Source organism: Lampetra fluviatilis, chromosome 20, assembly GCF_964198595.1.
Source record: "Lampetra fluviatilis chromosome 20, kcLamFluv1.1, whole genome shotgun sequence".
NCBI lineage: Eukaryota > Metazoa > Chordata > Hyperoartia > Petromyzontiformes > Petromyzontidae > Lampetra > Lampetra fluviatilis.
Window position 1 is genome coordinate 2288850 of NC_136294.1, and position 20498 is coordinate 2309347.

At 48.2% G+C, this 20498-nt stretch overlaps 1 protein-coding gene across 1 annotated transcript in view; it reads left to right on the forward strand.

Annotated features, from left to right (window-relative positions):
* The first annotated feature begins 5236 nt into the window (after positions 1-5236).
* LOC144937840 (tyrosine-protein kinase ABL1-like) overlaps positions 5237-20498 on the forward strand; it is a 43578-nt gene continuing 28316 nt past the window's right edge. The window contains 2 exon segments of the mRNA XM_078865354.1: positions 5237-5445; positions 5447-5609. Of these exon segments, the coding sequence (XP_078721480.1) occupies positions 5371-5445; positions 5447-5609 (238 nt within the window). The 5' untranslated portion in view covers positions 5237-5370.

Here is a 20498-nt window from a genome sequence, read left to right on the forward strand (position 1 = left end):
CCTGATGTTGCTTTTTCCTCCTTGCGCATCACATGGCAACCAAACTCTTGCAAGCAAAAAAAAAGCTAAAGGAAAAAAAATGCCTCTCCACGTACTTTTAGTCGATGACTGAGCCGAAAAGATTTTGCACTTTAAACATGTTTTTTTTCTCGTAGCGTCACAGGCTTATGTCCAACACGACAGTTCTCAAGTACTTCCATTCGTATGAGCCCTCTACTGACTTTGGAGTGGCGTCCAGTTGTTTCGACGACAGTATATCACGAGAACGTGAAGCGTGCGTGGCTACAGCGCGGAAAATTAGTGTAGCGGGCGTACTCACTCGGCCTTACGTGTCCTCTTCGACGATATGCAAGAGCCAGGTCTGAGGGTGTGTGCAAGGTATTGTCGCTGTACTACCGACCAGTAACCCTGGGCCTGGAAGTGGTTAGTGCCTTGTTTTAGTATAGCTCTTTGCGTGACCGTTTTTATGCCGTGACCGTGCACCAGTTGCTGGTGCCTCCGGCAGGACGGTCCGTCGCTCGTGGCCCGCGGCGATGTCTGCGTGGAGGAGCGCGAAGGAGAGCAAATGCTGCTGCGGTGCTTCGTTCGGCACGATCTGCCTCGGCACAGCAATTTCCACCGCTCGTGCGTGACGTGATGTACGTTTATTAAAGAACCGTGATGAAGTGAACGCCTCTCGTATAGACGAAAAACAGTGAGAATGTGAAAAGGTGGCCAGGTGGAATCGAGGTCGCTTGATTTAACTCTTGCGACGAACTTCAATTCCGGTGACATAGCGAGTGCATGGTCCGGAGGTCACTTCTTGGAAGAGATCTCAAGTAGTTATGTGATATCCGCTTTTGCGAACTGTTCTTTATTATTATTCACTCTTACAGATGAATGGGCCTCTGTCTCATAACATACCGATAGCGCAATTGTGATCAAAATTGGAGCAGGGTAGAAAAATATTAACGTGAAAGTCTTGTTTTTCGATGGTGGGGTGGTGAAAACATACTGGGTGAAGTATTTTAACCAAGCTCTAACCTGAACCATAGCCCGACCTCTGCCACTTTTACCGGGACCCCTTATTCACCTTTGAATTAGCTTTTTTTGCTTAGGTGTTTCAAGTGTCCAGGGAAAATTGTTGTTCTGAGACATTTTGTGTTGATAAAGCATATCCAGGACCACTGCCCGACTCGGCTGTACGTGCAGACTTGGGAGCCATAGCAAGCAACGAAGTAGAGCAGCAGAGCTGGTGCGGAACAATTGCATAACGGGAGGTTGACATTGCAATAGTACAGGTCTCTTATTAAGTGTCGCTTAATGTCTGCTCTTGCGTTTTGGCAGTTGAGCGTGTCCAGGGATTGAAAAATAACGGATGTGGTTTGCTACCGGACCTTTTGCATGTGGACAGTTTGCGTTTTTGTGTTAAATTCTTTGTTCCATTTTTGCACGCCCAATCCTTGTTGGTTTTTCAAAAACCTGATCTGGCGGTGATCCGTCTTCCCCCCCCCCCCACACAGTATGAAAGGAAGCATTTCAATAAACGAAATACACGCCGTGCACTTTTACGTGTTTATACGACTGATCTGCTTGGAGATGCTGAAATAAAGATTGAATTGTCATGTGTGGTGCTAAAGCCTTTTCAGTTCGCCCTTGGAGAATTTCACTCATCCCTATTAGATATCGCTTGGACCATAACTTACATTTTACAATACTCGAAAGTACGATAAGACTTATTTTTAGCACTTAAATTTAAGTGATATTTGAATTTATTAGGTGGAAGTGTTTGTTGGAGCCATGCATTTTAGAAGGCACTAACCATCAACTGCATCGGAACATCAAGAAGCTGATGTGCCCATCTTAATAAATGGAAAATTTAAGACAAACCAACTGGTCTGCGCTCCTTCAACGGACGAATATAACCCATACTGACTCCTACCTAAAACCCGACTCCCACCACCATCCATCGCAAAATAATTCCCACATCAAAACGCTACACCATAGAGCTCAATGTATCTCCGACCATGAACACCTAACCAGTGAACTCAAACACGTACACCAAGCTCTCAAGGCGAATTTATATTTTGACTACACAATCTGCAAAGCCATCACCGCAACTGAGGAAGGAGCCATCTGAGGATCCAATCAAAACCATCACCCTGCCATAGGGGTAACCAAAAAGATTTCCAAAATCATGAGCAAACAAGATCCAGGTCCAATTTAACACTACATACAATTCGTGATCTGATCCTATCTGTGAAGGACAAGGTTCCTGACATGCAATATCCCGGCGTCTACAAACTAAGCTGTATCTGCGGCAGCAGTTACATTGGGGAAACTCGGCGACATGTCTCGGACTGTTCGTGAGCATGAGGCAGATTTGAAACACGGCAGGACCAATATTTCTGCCGTGGCTGATAATTATTTTAATGTGGCTGGCTCGCACGAAATTGATTTCTCTAAGGCGGTGGCACTTTGCAAGCCTACTGGCGATCAACAAAGATTCGTTCATGAAGCCATCCATATATACAGACAGTTTTCAACCGAGACGAACGTTTTAAATTCAGCAATCATTGGAAAGATGTCATCAACCACTTTGGGTCATGTCTTGACTTGTGTTTTCTTGTCAATCAACCTCCACCGTCAGCAGTGTGGTGTGTGGAACGGGGTGCAGTGATTTCCTGGCGGCCCTTGCTGCATTGGCATTGCTACTGCATTGGCATTGCTGCTGCATTAGCAATTTTGCTACTGCTGCATATACATTGCTGGTGCTGCTGATACACTTGGGCTACGCCCATCTCCAAACCTTTAAACAGTGTGCCTTTAGAGGCTAACCCCTTTTCCTGATGACGACCGCTTGTGTTGCGATCGAAACGCCTTGATATTTTTATTCACTTTATTTACTTTTTATTGTTTTTTCTATCTACGTGACTCTACCGAAATAACCAAAGAATATGACTGACGTTGGCTTTGGCGTGGTGGCTAAATGTCTAGACCAGGGGTTTGGCAACTTGCGGCTCTGTAAGGACCACCTTGTATTCACATGCACTGCGGCTCTTGATATTGAGTTTTTTTAAACTATCAAATAAAACAAATTACTGATCTTCTTTTGGTTGCCGGTCCCTGGCGTGGAGACTCTTCACGACGGAATGCCAGCTTGCGAAAGGAGGGAGCGCAGAGGATGATATTTGAGATTGAGTGAATGAAATCAACTCTTGTGGGCGCTGCACATCGTGTTGCATCGCACGACCACGAGGTGGCAACTTGGGGGGGGGGGTGGGCTTCATCCAGGAGTGGAGCGTTCATATCTGATGGTCGTGACGGCTGAAAAACAGAAGTGTTGAATATATTTACGCCCGCGAACTAAGTGTGGTTTTAAGTGGGCGTTGTGCAAATTTCCTGCCAATTTATATATGGAAAATGTTGTTGAGAAATAGTGCACGGAACATAAAGGACCTAAATTCAAAACGTAAATATTTCACCGAATGAAGTGTTCACTCGTCCATGAATCATCTCCCCATGTGGAAAACTATCTCGCTCCATCCACGATCACGACCGTATGAAGGGCCTATGACATGGGTTTGTAATTAAATGCTTCGATGTCACTATATATATGAAATACAAACGGCGACTTGGGCAGCGGAGGAGACGGCACGTGATGATGCTCCATCGTTGAGCGCGTGATGATGCGTTCATATTGCGAAGTTGCAATTGCGGTCTGCGTTGTTGTTAATCGAATGGACTAATTTGGTGGTACATGTTGTCTATGTCGTTTATTGTGAAATTTCGGTCACAGTTCCTATGATTACTGTTACATTGCTTATGGCTTTATTTTGGTGATTTCGAAAAGTTTTTTGGTTTGGCCATGTTTGTTTGTTGTAGTACGGAGTTAGAATGATGGCTTTAATCTAAGTTGTTTTGTGGTTGTTGTTTGACTTGCATCCCACTGGGATTTTTGCACAGCGTTGGTGTACGGTGCTTTTTTTCTGGAAGACTTTGCAGTTTTTTCCTGGATTTTTCAGTTTGCACATAGTCACTTTAAGATGTTTTCTTGTTCATGTTTTGTTTTTTGTTTGTTGCGGTTGCACCCGATTCAAGAGCCGAATGGCTCACAGGGCTTTACCGAATAAATGAAACTGAATTAATTTGCTTTGATAACGTTTTGTTGTTTGTGATTTTTGTTTTGGTGCCATTTTTTTTGTGTATTAATATGTTTATTTTGCTTGATAGGAAGGCTTTCGTTTGCTTAGTATGTGTGTTGGGCTTCTTTCGCGCCGTACATAGCCAACCGCGTATATGAGATTTGGTCCTTATATATAATTAATGTACATCGTTGTGGGATGGCCGTTGGCATAAATGACGTGAAATATAATAAGATGTTGCACAAATAAGATATTTGGAATTACGGAGAGAAACAATACCGGGCACAAACAAATAGCGAGACGTCGGCTTGAGGAAAGTGTCCCTTGGACAAGGACCACGTTGCCGAGGAGATGCTGGTCAGTGGGTGTGGGACTGGTGGCGGAAGATCGTGACAGCCCCGGAGGTGGGATGGAGAGTGGCATCGCTGGACCGTGCGGCGTGGGTCGACTCGCGTCTCCCGATGCTGCGGTGACAACGATCGCTTGTGTGGCCTTTACAGACTGTTGGGGCGAGTGCTGTTAGCGAGGACCTGTGAACTGTGAAGACCGGTATAGGTGAGAGGGGGGTCACAGTAAGAGGGGTGTGGAGGAGGTTGGGGGAGGGGGGTTGGGGGAGGAGGGTTGGGGGGAGGGGTGTGGGAATGGGGTTGGGTGGTGGGGGAAGGGGGTTGGGGGGAGGGGGTTGGGGGAGGAGGGTTGGGGGGAGGGGTGGGTGGTGGGGGAAGGGGGATGGGGGTTGGGGGAGGAGGTTTGGGGGGAGGTTTGCGGGGAGGGGGTGGGGGAATGGGGTTGGGGGACGGGGGAGGGGTTGGGGGAAGGGGGTTGGGGGGAGGGGGGTTGGGGTTAGGAGTGGGGGAAGGGGGTTGGGGGGAGGGGTGGGTGGTGGGGGGAGGGGCAAGGGGGGAGGGGAGCGGGGGGGTTGGGGGGAGGGGTTGGAGAAGGGGGGCGGGTGAGAGGGGGAGGGGGGCGGGTGAGAGGGGGAGGGGGGGCGGGTGAGAGGGGGAGGGGTGACTTTTGGATTGCACCTCCGGGACGTCACCGACGCACCGGAAATCCGCTTCGTGGCGGAAGTCCGGCGAGCGCTGTCAACATGGCGGCGCGCAGCAGGTCGGGCTGACGGCTGCGCTCCGCTGCCCGCGAAGCGACGCCACCGCTCGCGGCTACGAAGCCCGCGGCGACCGCGAAATCCCCGACGAGGGCGGCGGTGGGCATCCTTGCTGCCGTTTAACACGGGGGCCGGGGCCGCATGGGGCAGCAACAGGCGAAGGGCGGCGAGGCGCGCAGGGCCACGCTTCCCCGGCCCTTCAAAGCGAGGAAAGACGGAGGGGGGGTCGGCTGCCTCGTCCGCCTTCATCATCACCCCGTCTTCGTGCTCCTCCTCCGTCGTGGTCGTGCCCTCCTCGTCGTCCTCCTCGTCCTTGTTTCCCGGAGCCACGGGGCGTCACTCGGCAGCCGCGACGCCGTGCAATGTGTTCGATGAGCATGGTGAGTGGTCCCGGGCGAGTTGAGCGAGGTTCTTCACTTGCCAGGGGTCCTACGCGAACCCAGCTAGACATGTCCTGGGAAGAGGAAATGTCTCGCGGTAGCCGTAACCTTAAGGGCAACAACACTCGCCAACCCACACCATAAGATCGATAACACAACTGCACTCACAAACCAGATCATAGCCTTTAACACGAGCGTACAACATCTGAGCCCTAACACTGGCTATGGTAGACTACCAAACAATAGCCCTAATAGTAACTATATTAGCCGACCAGATTGTAGCCTTATCACTAACCACACGAGTCAACCCGACCCTAGCCCTAACACTAGCCACACTTAGGATTTCCACCTCAGAGGAACACACAAAAAACGCCGCAATGGAAAATTACATGAATATAAACTCATGCGTGGTTATGGAGCATTGTGGATGACGTATAAACACAACTCTTGTTCTGTCTCCATATAAACAGAGTACCAATATGTTTGTGTTTCGTCAGCCTACTGGCGTTCCAAAACTCTGCAGCGTGTGTTTTGTTCCAAGCCCTACTTCTGGTGAGACGCGTAATGTTGAAATAGGTCTAGAGTTTGATTGCTTCAACAAACTTGATGGATAATATTGATCTGGAAAGCCAATCGGCTGATGGACTAAACAAGTATTTTTTTATTTGTATGTGGAGATACCGAACGGAGTTATACATGTACATGTGTTTATCTTGAGTGGTGTGTTATCATGCAAGTGACGAAACATATCTAGACTTGTTAATGTGTTGGAAAGAAATGTAGATTTAGGAGCAAGCTGCCTTATAAAAAAGGACGATCCTGGGAAAACCAGAACAGGTGGCAACCGCATATATATATTTTTTTGATTTTAGTCACTGTAGACTGAGTGTATGAAAAGTTATCGTGCATAATGATGAATACGACTATCCACCAAATACCTAAGCGCGACGAGATGAAATTAACGAGTCGCAATGAAGATGCAGACTGAGATTATTAAGTAACTTTATTCGAGACTGCAGTGCACTGAGGAAGACCAAGCATAGCACATTCACTACACTGTATATGTATATAAATCATATTTACTGAGTTCACTAATTAGCCGTCCAGATAACATTGACAGGGGTTGGGGGGGGGAATGCGTGCCCGTCTAACTAAGAATGGACATACTGTATTTGTTCGTTGGACTTAAAGTATGGAAATTACATCCACAGACTAAGACTCGGCGAAAATGTTGTAGGGTCTCAACCAAACTAAGACTTTGACGAACGTGACTGGAGACCCGCTGACCACAGGGTGAAGGTTATGGTTTGAGTTTGTGTTTGAGGGACGAGAAAATGTTTGTGGTTTGAAAAACCTCGCGGAGCGGATAATTGGAGGAGATAAGATGAAAGTGGTGGTGGTGTCTCACTTGTTGTGGTCTTGGTTGGTTGTATTATTGTTATGCATTGTGGTATTCGAAGTTGTGGAAGTGTGTGACACCTGGCATAATATATCTGCAGTCAAATCATCTGCATATTGTATCATCTACAGCAGCAGTAGATATCTGCTTAGCAATTAACAGAAGCAGCAACAACATCCGTGTATCATCGTCATCATGACCAATGTGCATGCACACATGGAAGCATATAAGTACAGTACAAGAGTGGATTTTGCTTCACTGCCCTCTACTGCCAACCAATTTACCCCTAGAAGTCCCACGACAACAACGTGGTTGTGTGTGGCCACCCATCCAAGAGCTGTACACGCTCAACCACACCTCTCTTACGAGCACAGGCATGGACGATACGTTTCAAACAAGACGCGAATGTGTAAAATGTGTTAAGAGCGCCACACATTGTCCATTATGCAAAACGCTATTAGAATTGTTTTAAAGACGTGCTTTGTGGTCTTCTTTTCTTAGATCACCATCAATTAAGTTTCAGCAAATGTGATAACTGTGGACCGGTGTCATCCGAATTAGGATTCATCAGCACAGTATCGTCACCAATGCTCACTGCTGCAACATTTGCCTCTGCAGAATATGGCATTGGTAACTTACAATTTGCGAATTTTGTTTTTTTAAATTAGCTGTGGCTTTTGATTGAGTCTTGATGGTGTAGCAGCAGACATCATTGTCTTAACTAGTACTGCGCTTATTGGGGCTTTTGCCTTCCGCATGCAAAATACATTGTGTTCCAATTGACCATTACTTATTTCTTATTAGTTTCTGCTATTCTCTATTCTTTTTGTGCAGTAACTCGAATGATATTCAGTGAGAGCAGACATTGTCTCAAATCACAATCGAGTTACATTAGCTTCTGTATCCCAATTACGAGACACATTGTGCTTGCCTAATCATAATTGATGTTTCCTTTGTTATTTTTACGATTTGTTTTCTTTTTGTATTTTGCTGTCGATTCAGATAGCATAAAGATGTGCCACAGCCGTCCTGGCTTCATGGAGCAGTACTAAGCCAGCTGCCCTGTGTCTCCACTTGCAAGATATGTTGTCCTAATGGGCTCACAATGTAGGAGTGATGTATTATCTCTATATATATGTTTCCTTTGTGTGTGTGTGCTGTTGCATTAGCAAGTCCGATAATATGGCACTACAACCCGTGTCTTGAGTGAGCACTGAGATCGCACTGAGCTTCTGTATCCTACTTGCAAGAGGCATTATTCTGCAAATTATTAGTGATTTTACTTTTCTTATTTTGTACTCATTGTTGGCAGTATTTTCTGTTGATTCTGATTGCGTAACGAAGACATGGAGCAGGAGTAAGTCACCGGCCTCACTCGCTCCGCTAGCGAGAGAGCTTGCCCACATGGGCTCAGTATGGGTTTCGTGAATTTTCCTTACATTTCCTTTGTGCGTTTCCTGTTGTTTCAGTAAGGCTGATAATGTATGTCACACATTGTGTCTCTCGTCACGACTAAGTCTCCCACTTAGACGAGGCACTTTGCATCCCAATAGGCTATTACCTGCTTGATTATTCTGAAAGGTTTTGGTCTCTTTTATATGTCGCCTTTGATGTTTGCTGCTGTTGCTACTGCTGCTTCAGAGATTGAGTTTGATGCTGGCAGACAGCACATAGGGCTTCACAGTGCAGCACTACTAAAGTTTCGTGCCTCTTGCAAGAGACATTGCGCCTCCTAATGGGGCCCTCACCTTATTATCGATGTCGAATTTGATTGATAGGTACGAGCAAGTAAGGGGAAGTGAGGTCACTGTTGTGCCTGGATGCTCTCCGGAATGGCCCACGAGTCCCCAGTGTTAAATTACCATTACCGAAAGAACCAAGAAGATAAATTACCATTCGTTATCAGCATTCACAAAGGGGGATACTAGATAGCTGGACTACAGTGTGCGTAACGAGATTGTGTGCACGCCCGCTTGTGAGTTCAAGGACAGGCAGTCTGAAAATGAATCCTCGGAGGATATTCATCATCGTCATCAGCCATGATCATCGATCCACTGCTAAATGTCGAAGGCCTCACCACGCCAGCACTGTCTCTCACAGTCCTGGGGTGCCAACAATCCACCTAGCACACGAGCTGATTGCATCGCTCCGTTCTCTGCAGTGCTCATCCCCGTGGCGTGTTCTCTCCTTTGGTTTCCACTCCATCAGAGGTCTTCATTTGTTTAGTGAACTCGACGTACGCGCCTTTTGTTTTGCTGCACAACGTGTCTTTTTTCCCAACGCTGCAGCCTCCTTTGTCAAGGTATTTCATCGTTATTAAAACCCAACTTCAAACCTTCTGAATTGGCTGTCGGGTGGCGGCGGGTTTAACGACACATTTATATTTACGCGATCTAACCCAAAACAACCTCTTATGGAGCAGTCTGATAGAGATTTCATGTGGGGAGATGCGCTTTCCCCTAAAGTTAGTCCCAGAGACAGTGGGGGATGTTTCCCCACAATTGGATCGGAGAAAATAAAGGCATGAACCCAAAAAAAATCGAAATCATTTAAACATTTCATATTTACTTATTGCTGCCGTAGCCGCAACAAATTGAAACACAACCTTCAAATGACTCGTCGAACATTTGTATTTCCATCGGAAAAAAATTTACACCACAACATGTAATTTTCATCACGCACGCTTACATTTATTTCCTTCCTTTGAATATGAAATGTTAACCAATGGCCACATTACAGTATTTGTTTGACTTTCTGTCACGTCCGTGGCCCAGATCACTCTTGGACATGAGTACTAACCTTTCGCTCGTTCTCAGTCGGTTACACGTTTAAATGAAGCAAAAAAACGTATCAGTTGACAAAAAACAATCTGATATGCCATGGTTGGAAAACTGTGTTGCGGTTTGCACATTTTATTTGTGGGTGATGGCTGGAACAGGGAAGTGTAATATTTCCATGTGTCTGCGCTTTTTTGTTGAATGCTTCAAAAAATAAAAATAAACATGCACCTGTGATTTTGGGAAATAGACCTCAGCACAGTGTTGTTTATTGGGTTATGTAATTCTTGCTTGTTAGGATGTATGCCCACAGTGCATAACAGGTGTTATAGGCTGCAGCGGGACTGTGGTGGGCAGCAGAGGGCAGTGCTGCAACATCCATTGTTGTACCATACTTCTGTGCTACCACGCTGATGCTCGACGCATTCGCCAAACCCTCGACCAGCGTGGTGAAGTATGGCCAAATAATTCCCATGTTACTCGGCGTAGGGAGGCCCTCATCCAGCAGTGGATTGACAGAAGGGATGAGATGTTTTGTCGTTGAGGAATGTCGACCCTTTTTAAACGAATATTCTAAAACATAAAAGCAATCTAAATATAGATGGTGTGATTTTATATAGATTGCAGCTTTTCTATCTTGAACTAAGGACTTGCCACCAATGAGTCGCCATTGTAAAATTATTTTCATTAATTGTGTCACGTTAGTCACTCCATGGCGATTCGGTGAAGCGTCGTGGTTCATCGTTGTGAATTTATTTGAAAATCAATTATTTGTTCACACACGAAATCGATGCATGATGCAATAGCACACTTGATAATCTTGATTCATTGTGTGAATCTGCATAGTTACAACCAATGGCGGAGCCAGGATTTTCAGGTAGAGGGGGGCAACTCCGCCAACAATGAAAAATTATAGTAGTTGTTAGTGAGTAAGGACTTGTCCCTTGCTCTTTATTCGACGCGTGTGCGGCGATGGCGCAGCGATCGATCGAGGGTCGAATTCGAACCGCGTGTGATCGGCATCGTGCTCGCTGAAGGTGTTTGCCTTCAGGGAAGTCGTGTACTGTATACGCAACTTCGCACAATTCTGAGTCACTTATAACTGCTTTGCCATTACTTATTGCCAGTTATGGACTCAAGACTATTGTCCTATCATCTCATAGAGTCCCTGGCACGTAATAATAAGCTGCACAGTGACAGTGGGGGGTCGCAAAATGCCCATTTATTAATAATAAACCCCAATGATCCGATCGAAATCCCTAATTTCGATCGGATCATTGGGGGGGGCACGTGCCACCCCCCCCCCCCCCCCCACCAGTGGTTACAACCTCTCATTTTAACATCGCATCAGAATTAATCGCCACTGTAATGGGAGTAATTGACACTTGGAGTTCCATCACAAGCAGAATTCAGTCTGTTTAATTTACATGTGAGGGCCACACAAAGCCAATAGCCAGTTTGCTAAAGGGTTCTATCAAACCAATGAGCATTACATTAAAACAAAAACCCCATTGAAGTTTCCCCGATGCTGTTTGAAGCCTCATTGTCGCTTGAAGCACTCGTGCAGGGGGGCGGGGGGGTGAAGGGCGTTGGGTGGTCAATGAAAGGTGGCCTGGATTAGGTTAGTGGATTAAGAACTTTGTGATTCGTGCAGTAGAGGCCCCCTCCCACCCCCTTCGGGTTGTATTCAGAGGGTTGGAAAGGGCACCAAAGGTTTTCGGAGCCTTTCTGAGCCCGAGAGAGAGAGGGGGGGGCTGTGTGTGTGTGAAACACTGGCAGATCGCTGCAGCACAGATGGGTCGGTTTCCCGGGGGGGGGGTCTTGAGAGAGTTATGCAAAGTGTTCATTCTGCCCATTTCCACATTCCCAGTCCACTTACCGATTTCACGCAAGCTGAGAGGGGGGGCTTGGTTGTGCGATGTTTTACATCTTAACGTGTAAAAAACGAAAACCATCGTGCTCGGGGCGGGTGAAATAAAAAATACTCTAAAGCGTTAGGGTTGTGCGAGCACAATTTTTTTTCTTATGGCCTCGTGCCATGCAGTATTAATGATGCCGATCCGTGGCGTTCTTTTCGAAAGTAAATGAATTATTAACAGCGCTTCTGCGTTAATTAACGCGCCACCATGGTTCGGATGCATAACGGAGCGACGAAGCCTGCGGCGTGTTATTCACTGGCTTTATAAAGATCCTTGACGCGGCGCGATTCGGCAGCTCGTCCTCTCGTTACGTCGCTATCATTGTTCCGCATGAATAATTTAGCGGCAATTTGTGCCGCAGGCCCCCAGCATTAAAGTGCTTTATTACCCCTTGGCTGCTGTTAGCCGTAATTCACTTTTAATCATACATGTGTAACAACAGCCTGTACGACGGGACTCGCACGGAATGGCATGGCCGTTTCCCACCTCGGGGCTCGTACAGCGTTCGTGCGGGGTGGGGTGGGGGCTGCTTGGTCTCGGCACGTCGCCTTTTGCGACGGGGTCTCGTAGTGAGATTGCTTGCCGAAGCACGCATTTGCTGGCTTGTGTGTTGGCAGCGAGCTTTTGTGTGTTTGTGTGCGCGCGCGTGGAGCGGTTAGCGTGCCGCGCTACGAACCCGGCGATCCCGGTTCGATTCCCACTCGCGGCCAACACCAGTGACGATTATATGAACCGGTCTTGGGCCTCCCCTAGGTCGACTCTGCCTCAAATGAGTAGCTGATGCTTTGTGTAAACATCGCCACTGGGGAGACCAAGGCGGTCAGGCGTGGTGCTGGCCACCCACCCCCTCGTGTACCGTTCCGGCCTTCATAGGTGCTTACTAACAGCACTTGCCCCTACAGTCCGTTAAGGCTATATGGGGGATCTTTGTTTTTTTATGTGCGTGTGTGTGGGTGTGTTGGTGCGTGGGTGGCGCAGTAGTTGGTTGCAGTGTGAACAGGGAAACCTGCCTTGGGTTTCCCTGATTGCGGGGACTCGGATAACATCAGTGGCAAAAGGTGTGTGAATCTCTCCCTGGCCTCCCACTATTCGGACTCGACCTATATGAGCACCCGGGTCTGTGTTGTAACACCAGCAATGGTCAGGCAGGATGTGTTTCTGGTCCACCAATGCCTCGTGCATCCTGTAGGCCTTAACAGGTTCTCGCTTAAAGCGTTTGTTCCAGAAGTCTGCCTTCTTGTTACATTTACCAGCCCACACAGAGCAACGATCCCAGGTATACCTTTGATACTTCTTCGTTGAGATTGGGATCCACATCTGGGATGGGTGCTCCTCTCGGTTGCTTCAGCCCAGTCACAGTGTAGGGTGTCAGCTATCTCTGCCAGCAGCATAGAGATATCGTACGTATGTTGTGGTCTTGCGGGAAGTACATTCTTCATCATGTGCTTGTTTGTCATGTCGACCATTAAGGGTGTGACGATGATTCATGAGCTCACAATACATGCTGCATGCGTACGAGTCTTTTTTTACATCTCGCATGTAATGGGTTCTGGTGGAGCGGTGTGATGCTATAGATAGCGCACTGCGCTTTGAAGCTGGCAACCTGAGTTTAATTCTCAGACACGGCTGGCATCAGTGGCGAATGATGTCTGAACCGGTCCCCGGGGCAACCGCTTGTTAACCACCCCGCGCTGCCCAGCGTGTGGTGAAACATGGTCAAGCACTCGCAACCACCTCGGCTTGCGGATGCCAACGTCCAACAGTGGATTTACACACGGAAGGGAAAACTTAAATAGTGAACGGGATGTCTGCAGTCAACAAGAGGGCACTGACCGTTCACTACCGCGTTCATCAAGTCATCGATTCTCAATTCGAATCGACAACCCAAATTGTGACAATTCGTGTGTATTCGCGAGGGTGGTGGGCCGGTTTGTTACAGGGTTGTTGGCAGTGATAGGTACTCGCTAACAGCAGCAATCAGTTTAGCACGGTTGCCTACGTACTGTGCGAAAGAAGTTCAACGTGCATTTATACTAACTGGGCTGAACGCAGTGGAACGCTTCCGTACTTTTATCCATCCGCTTCATGTCGTCGTTCGCTTACTGTGCTCTGACCTCTGCAACCTGGGTTCAATTACTGGCCACGTTTAACTTCGGCGGCAAGTAGGCATGCAATGACTCGCCCATCCCTCCCCCGCCTACACCCACTCTCCCCTTACCGCTTACGGATCTGTTAAAGAATTGATCCGGTCAATGTAGACGTTTCAGTGGCTGCAGGATGTCCATAAATCAATCCCATTTATTGTCTATTGATTCTATGACTTAGAAACCGTCGATTTATTTTTTACATCTACGACTCGTTCCATTTCCCTTGGAGTTTCGAAAGAAACGGAAATTGGTACAATTTTTATTGCAGCTTGCTACACACGTGCCCGAAGGTCCGTTTCGCAACGTGACCGGCAAGAGGGGAGCACAGCTGATAAGAACTCGCACGTTTGAAATTAAGATTCTGATTCTGTTTCTTGCATCAAGCAAGTTTGCCGGAACTTTCCAATGACCAGTTTGCCTGCAATGCGGCCGTTCTTGTCGTCACCTCTTGCAAGCTTAAGCCGGCTTGAACCTATAAAGTTCTTGGATGGGTGGCCACAATGCATAACAGGTGTTACAGGCTGCAGAGCTGTGATGTGGAAAGTAGTGGGAAACGGAGAAACATCCCTTGTTCTCCTGTATTTCAGGTGCTGTCCTGTGTTTTGAACGTAGCATGGATGATAGGAAACAGTCTAGTGCAGGGGTCAGTAACCAAAGCAACAACAAGAGCCATTCTTTTGAATTTTGGTAAGGAACCCAATATTTCCAGAGCCACAATGCAACGTGAATGAGACGGTGGTCCTCAATTTACGTCACGAAGCAGCAGTCCTTGAGCCGCATGCAGCTCCTGCCCATGGTGAACTGGACTTCCACGGTGAACTGGACTTCCACAGTGAACTGGACTTCCACGGTGAACTGGACTTCCATGGTCAGGGGTCGGCAACCAAAATAACAAGAAGCGCCTTTTTTCGAATTTCAAAAGCCTCATGCGGCTCCGGAGCCAAGACGCAAGTTTTCAACCCCCGGTCGTGTCGAAGGACCCCTCGACTTGGATGGGTGGAGGTATCAAGGCGTGAAGATGGCATCGGTGACCAACGGCAGCAGCAGTAAAAGAGGTCCTGACCGCCCCTAGGTGGACTGAGCTTTAAATGGGTACCCAGTGCTCTTGTTGAACATCATGATTGCTGGTGAGGCAGACAGACAGCCACGCGTGGTGTTGGTTACACCAGCCACCTGCACGCTATGCCAGACCTAACGGCTTGCTCGCAAACAGCACCTGCCCTGATATTATGTATTAGATGTACACATGTAACTATACTGTACGTCATTACATTCAATTTGATTTGTTCACAAAACGGATAAAGTCAAAGCGGTTTTCCATTCAATCAGGACTTTAACTCGTAACCTTCCGATTGCGAGCCGCCCTTGCCGCACCGCTGTGCCACGACTTGCATGCAAACGTGTGTAAGAACCTGTTTGTTTGTGCTTTGTGCATGTCATACATGTGCTGTGATGCTAAATGAACACTCCCGAGAGAAAGTCCACCGAGGAGATAGAGTTGAGTTCGTGTACAGGTACCGCGTGGATTGATCCATCGTAGGATCGTGAGAAATGGTGGCATCTTGGGTCGGCATTCATCCAGCAGTGAATCGAGCATGGCGAATGATGATAAAGGCTGACTGTGGAATCGTCGTCTTGTCCGTACGAGCAATAGTTGAAGCGCATTTGGTGTTCGTGCCATTCTTATAGCGCAAAGCTATCACGAAGTTGCTATGATGCTGTGTGCAATCCCGATTGAGATTTTTGCTGGCTAATTTGGCAACCTAGGACCATGACAACCGGCACACAATGGCCTACTCATTACGGATATCGTCACGGGAACCTTTAACGTCCACCGCGAGTGAAGCCGACGGCGAGCAGTATTTGACGGTAGTATTCGAACCGCGAACCTCCGCAACGAGCGGTGAACGCTCCCTCCCGCTGGGCCGCGTCGCCACCCCGAGTGCCGTCTACTCAGCCCCCCCCCGCGCGCGGCTGCCTGCGGCTGCGTGCGGCTGCCCACGGTTACGCCCACGACGTGCCGTTTTTGCCGAAGCGGTTGTGTGTGTGTGCGAAACCGAGCTGCAGCGCACGCCGCGAAAGCGGTGGCAGCGGAGGCGGCGGCGCTGCCGTGAGGATTTATTTGTGGGCATTATCTCAATTTGCAGGTTTCCACCCGTTTGCCTTGACCTTCCCGTTGTAGGCCGCTGTTGGAATGAGTGGCAGGGCGAGCGTGGGGTCTGCCAGCCCCTGTTCTGCTGAATGAGAGGACGTTCGCCGCTCTCGTTGAAGACAGTCGTAGATTTCGCTCGGTCGCAGTTCGCCTTTCGAGGAATCTTTCATCGTCGGCCATGCAATCCACTGCTGGACGAGGGCCTCCCCCAGGCGGTACGGGACATGGGGGTTTATTGGCCATACCTCAACCATGCCGGTCAATGTGGGTTGGCAAAAAAAGGCAGGGCGGACGAGAGGCAAATAGGCATCTAGTACAGTACAACAATGGATTTTGGTGCACTGCCCTGTGCTCCCCACAAAATAGCCCCGCAGAAGCCTAGTGCATCCGTTTTATGCATTATTGGGGGAGGGTGGAAAACTAAATCATTAAACAGCTTAGATAAATGCATACCAGACTGCTGTTGTAGTGTGCAGCAATTGGGTTGATTGGAAGTATTTGTTAAATATATATGTGCCCGGTTTTGTATCATGTTGGCAGAGATTAATATAAACATCCATTCTCAACTCATGCAGAAAGCACCCTGTGCGAGATAATTACCATCATCGCAAAAAATGATCATTCTCTATTCATCCAAGAAAGGCTCACTGAGCCTCAGGAGTCCGTCATTGATATGTGTTTTTTTTATTTGGCAATTCCTGCTTGTGGGAAGACATCTCAACCCAACCACTCTTATAAAAGGGTTAAGACTAACATATCTGCACAGATCGATTCAATAATCCTCTTATTACTTTGCCATCATCCCCAGGTTTGTCCCTGCTTAGCTTTGGACAACTGATGAGAATGGGTGCATTTGGGGTGATTTCATTGTATAAGATGATATCATATAACTACTTTTGGGGGCCTTTTGCTTATCCACATTAGGTGAACCTTCCCACATGCCCAGTCAGAGGAGTTATTTGCATGGCGATTTAACTGAAATTACGATTTAAGTCCTCAGAGCTGTAATATACTCAATTAAAAGTGAGCTCTTGTTTTACGTCATGGACTTTTTGTGCAGTCCAATTTGAGACCATCAAACGTACAGCTCTCCGCAAGAACCCGCTTTAATCACACGGGTGGCTAAAATCCTGATTCAGACCCATGACCTCAGCAGTGCCAGCTTCTTCAGCGCTGTGACCTCTGCGTGTCACCCGGCCGCCTGCAGATCTAACCCCAACGTTGAGAAGCGAAGCACCCGAAGCGTTTGAACTTCAAGGCCAACGCGAGCCCTCGGCGTGCGCGAACCGAGGATCTGGCGAGCGCCGTTGGCTCATTTGTCACGCCGCCGCCCAAGCGGACCGAGCGCCGTTGAGTGAGGATGGCGCCCGCGAGCCGCCGACCGGTGAAGGGGAGGGCCTCGCCAGCAGATCAAAGCGAGAGGCCTATTTCCCCCCGTCGAGCCATAAGGCCCCCCCCCCCGACGCTGCAGGGGCGCCGCTTAAGAGCGCCGCCGCCCTTGTCGTCGTCGGTGGTTCCCTCCCAGGCTCGGCGCGGGGGAGCCCAAATTAGCTCGTGAGAGTCCTCCGTAATGATCGTTCTTTTCACCGATGACAAGATGACAAAGGGTATTCGTTCGGTCAACAGCCGCTACCCCCCCCCGCGTACCCCACCTCCCACCCGCCTTGTAATCTTCTACTCTGCTGCCAGTTTCTCCTCGCAGACACGCCAAGCCTCGTGCAAATGCGTTTTTGAGCAAACAAATAAAGAGGCCGCAAACCGTTGCAGATTCGTGTCGGTTTGCAAAGCGGAGGGCTTCGTGGTGGCAGAGTGGCTCTTGCACCAATCCGCACTGGCCAGCGCGCAGAAGTACGGTCAAACGATCTGCATGACTAACACGGCTCGGGGTAGGACTTCATCCTGAATCATATTAACAAAGGTTGTGTATATTTTTTCCTGTATTATAAAATTTTTGTTCTCATTCTGAGTTGAGTTTTTTTTAAACAATAAACAAGGAGGTTTAATTTTGCCTCTATTTGATCTCATCGGGTCTCAGAAGCTGGGTAGGGTTGAGCCTGGATGGTGCTTGGGTGGCTGACCACCATACACAAAGAGTGCAGGAAAATACATTGTTGAACTGTACTGTCCTCACTTTTATGGTGCCGGAATTCACCAATCCGAACTGACCAGCGTGGTATGGTCAAAACCACGCTTCTGACCGACACGGCTTGATGATGCCTTCAGCCGTAGACTGACAAAGGACAGAAAGGAATAATAATTATGAAACGTGTTAAACTTGCGTGCAGGAAACACGACACAGATGGGCCGCTTCGCGCCCGCCATGAATACGCCGTTCACTCGTCCTCTCTTGCTAATAGTGGCAAATTACAGGTGACTTGCGAACAGTTTTTGATCAGCACTCGAAGAATATTCCACTAATTTCGTACGCTTTGTAAAAAAATGGGTGCGCTCAAAATCCGATTTAGAAGATGGGGCCGATGCAATCGGCGCACATGCTGGTACTCGATGGATTCTTACATCGCAGGATCATGAAGTGGTGTCAGCTTGGGGAGGCCTTCATCCAGCAGTGGATTGACGAGGGCTCATGATGGAAATGCGACTGCACGCATTGAGGCAGCTGGGAATTGCAAAACGCCACCCTATTGTGATGTAGACATGCACTGATGACCACGCAGATGGCTGGGTGTTAAAAAAATATAATTCACGCAGACGGGCATGCCTTTTGTGATTGGGTTGGGACCACCACCGCCCTTGGTAGGAGCCTGCCGTGAAACGTATTGAAGTAAGATGCAGTCAAAGAAAGGGACCATCCATTTAGTAGGTATTCACAAATCTGTCAACTTGACCCCCCCCCCCCGTACGCACGCGTATTTTTTACACCCCCCCCCAACCTGCGTACCTACGCCTGACGCACCCCCCCCCCCCGAATCCTATAGAACAGACGATATTTAAACTTAATCCACGCAGAAACGATCAAGGATTAATAATATTAACGCGTTTAAGCAAGCAGATAGTCCACCACTGGACTATCTAACTCATTTAAAGGCCAATGTAGACAAATTATTATCGAGGCTTCACCACCCCCCCCCCCCCCGTTTCCTATGCGTACATTGTCAGTAGACTCCCTGTACGCATTTGGGTTACCCCCCCCCCCATGCGTTCTTACTCAATGGATGGTCCCAAACTAAGCGGCCGTTGCATAGTAGCTCGTGATTTGTTGCTGTGCAGCATTATGGGTCATATATATGAGCTTGACCACCTTTAGCCGGGCGGTGACGTCTATGCACGTGTATGTATGTGGAACTTATTTCGCACCGTACGTATGTGGCCAACCGTGCTTATCGGAGGTGGCTTATTATCCAGCACTGTGGAGGGAAGCTGATTTCGTTGCTCCATCTCCCCCGATGGGATGTCCTCTCGCGCATTCCTGCCTTTGGTGTCGTTGACGCCCGTCTCCATAGCGTATGGATATGGATTCAGCAGCAACTAAGCATCGTGTGCATTGCAAGCACGCATATTAACTACGCACTCATTGGTTGATTCAAATTGGCTTTTGAACGTGAGAGATATGTCCAATTGTGCACGTGAGAATCGTGATTTTTTTGTTAGCAAGTTGTATGCAATTTGTGGTACATTGAATCTGGTGAAGCAGATACAACTATGTAAATGAGGCAGGCCGAAAAGAGAAATAATACAAACTAGGCGGTACAAACGAGACAAAAACAACCAATTCTTATTTCAAATCGCGGCCGTGAATCGTGTGTCAACTCATCAAATCATCGTGGGTGTGAATCACTTCGTTCGTAACTAAACTATATGAGACTGACTTGACGGAGGCATCATTCGGCCGCTGTAACAGGGCGACTGAGAGCAGCCATAGGAGGGAACGCGTTCCCTACAGAGGTGGAAGGACGTAATCGCCACTCGGCATCGTGAGAACGTGGCAAACGACGAGTTGCTTGGCAAGGCCTTCAACCAACATGACTAAAAAAAACTACGTTTTTGGTACTCGCACCATTCTTAGAGCCCAATGGCTCTTACTTGAAGCGCTGTGGTTGTGCTTTGTAAGCTTTGTAGAACATTTCCGTTTTCAGTCCACTGCGCAACTGATTGACATTTATCAAGTTTATTTGTTTAACCAAGTGAGACTTTAAGAGACCAGGATAGTCTCATTTGCAGGAGTGACCCAGATGACTGGCAGCAAGTTCCGCTTCGGTGGCCCAGACAGCAAGTAGCATGAACGAGTGGGTGGTCGAGTGAGCGAGCGAGCGAGTGGGTGGGCAGGTCGGTGGGCGAGCGAGCAAGCAAGTGGGTGGTTGAGCAGATTGGCGCAACACCGCAAAACTGTGGGTGCCTTATCTCGATGCATTGAACGATCAGGTCGCTGTGCGCTGCCGACCGCTACTGATGACGAAGACGACGAATCTGGAACAGTGGCGAGATCATGACTGCTGCTGGTGGTGGTGGTGGTGATGATAATGGGAAGCAAAGCGAC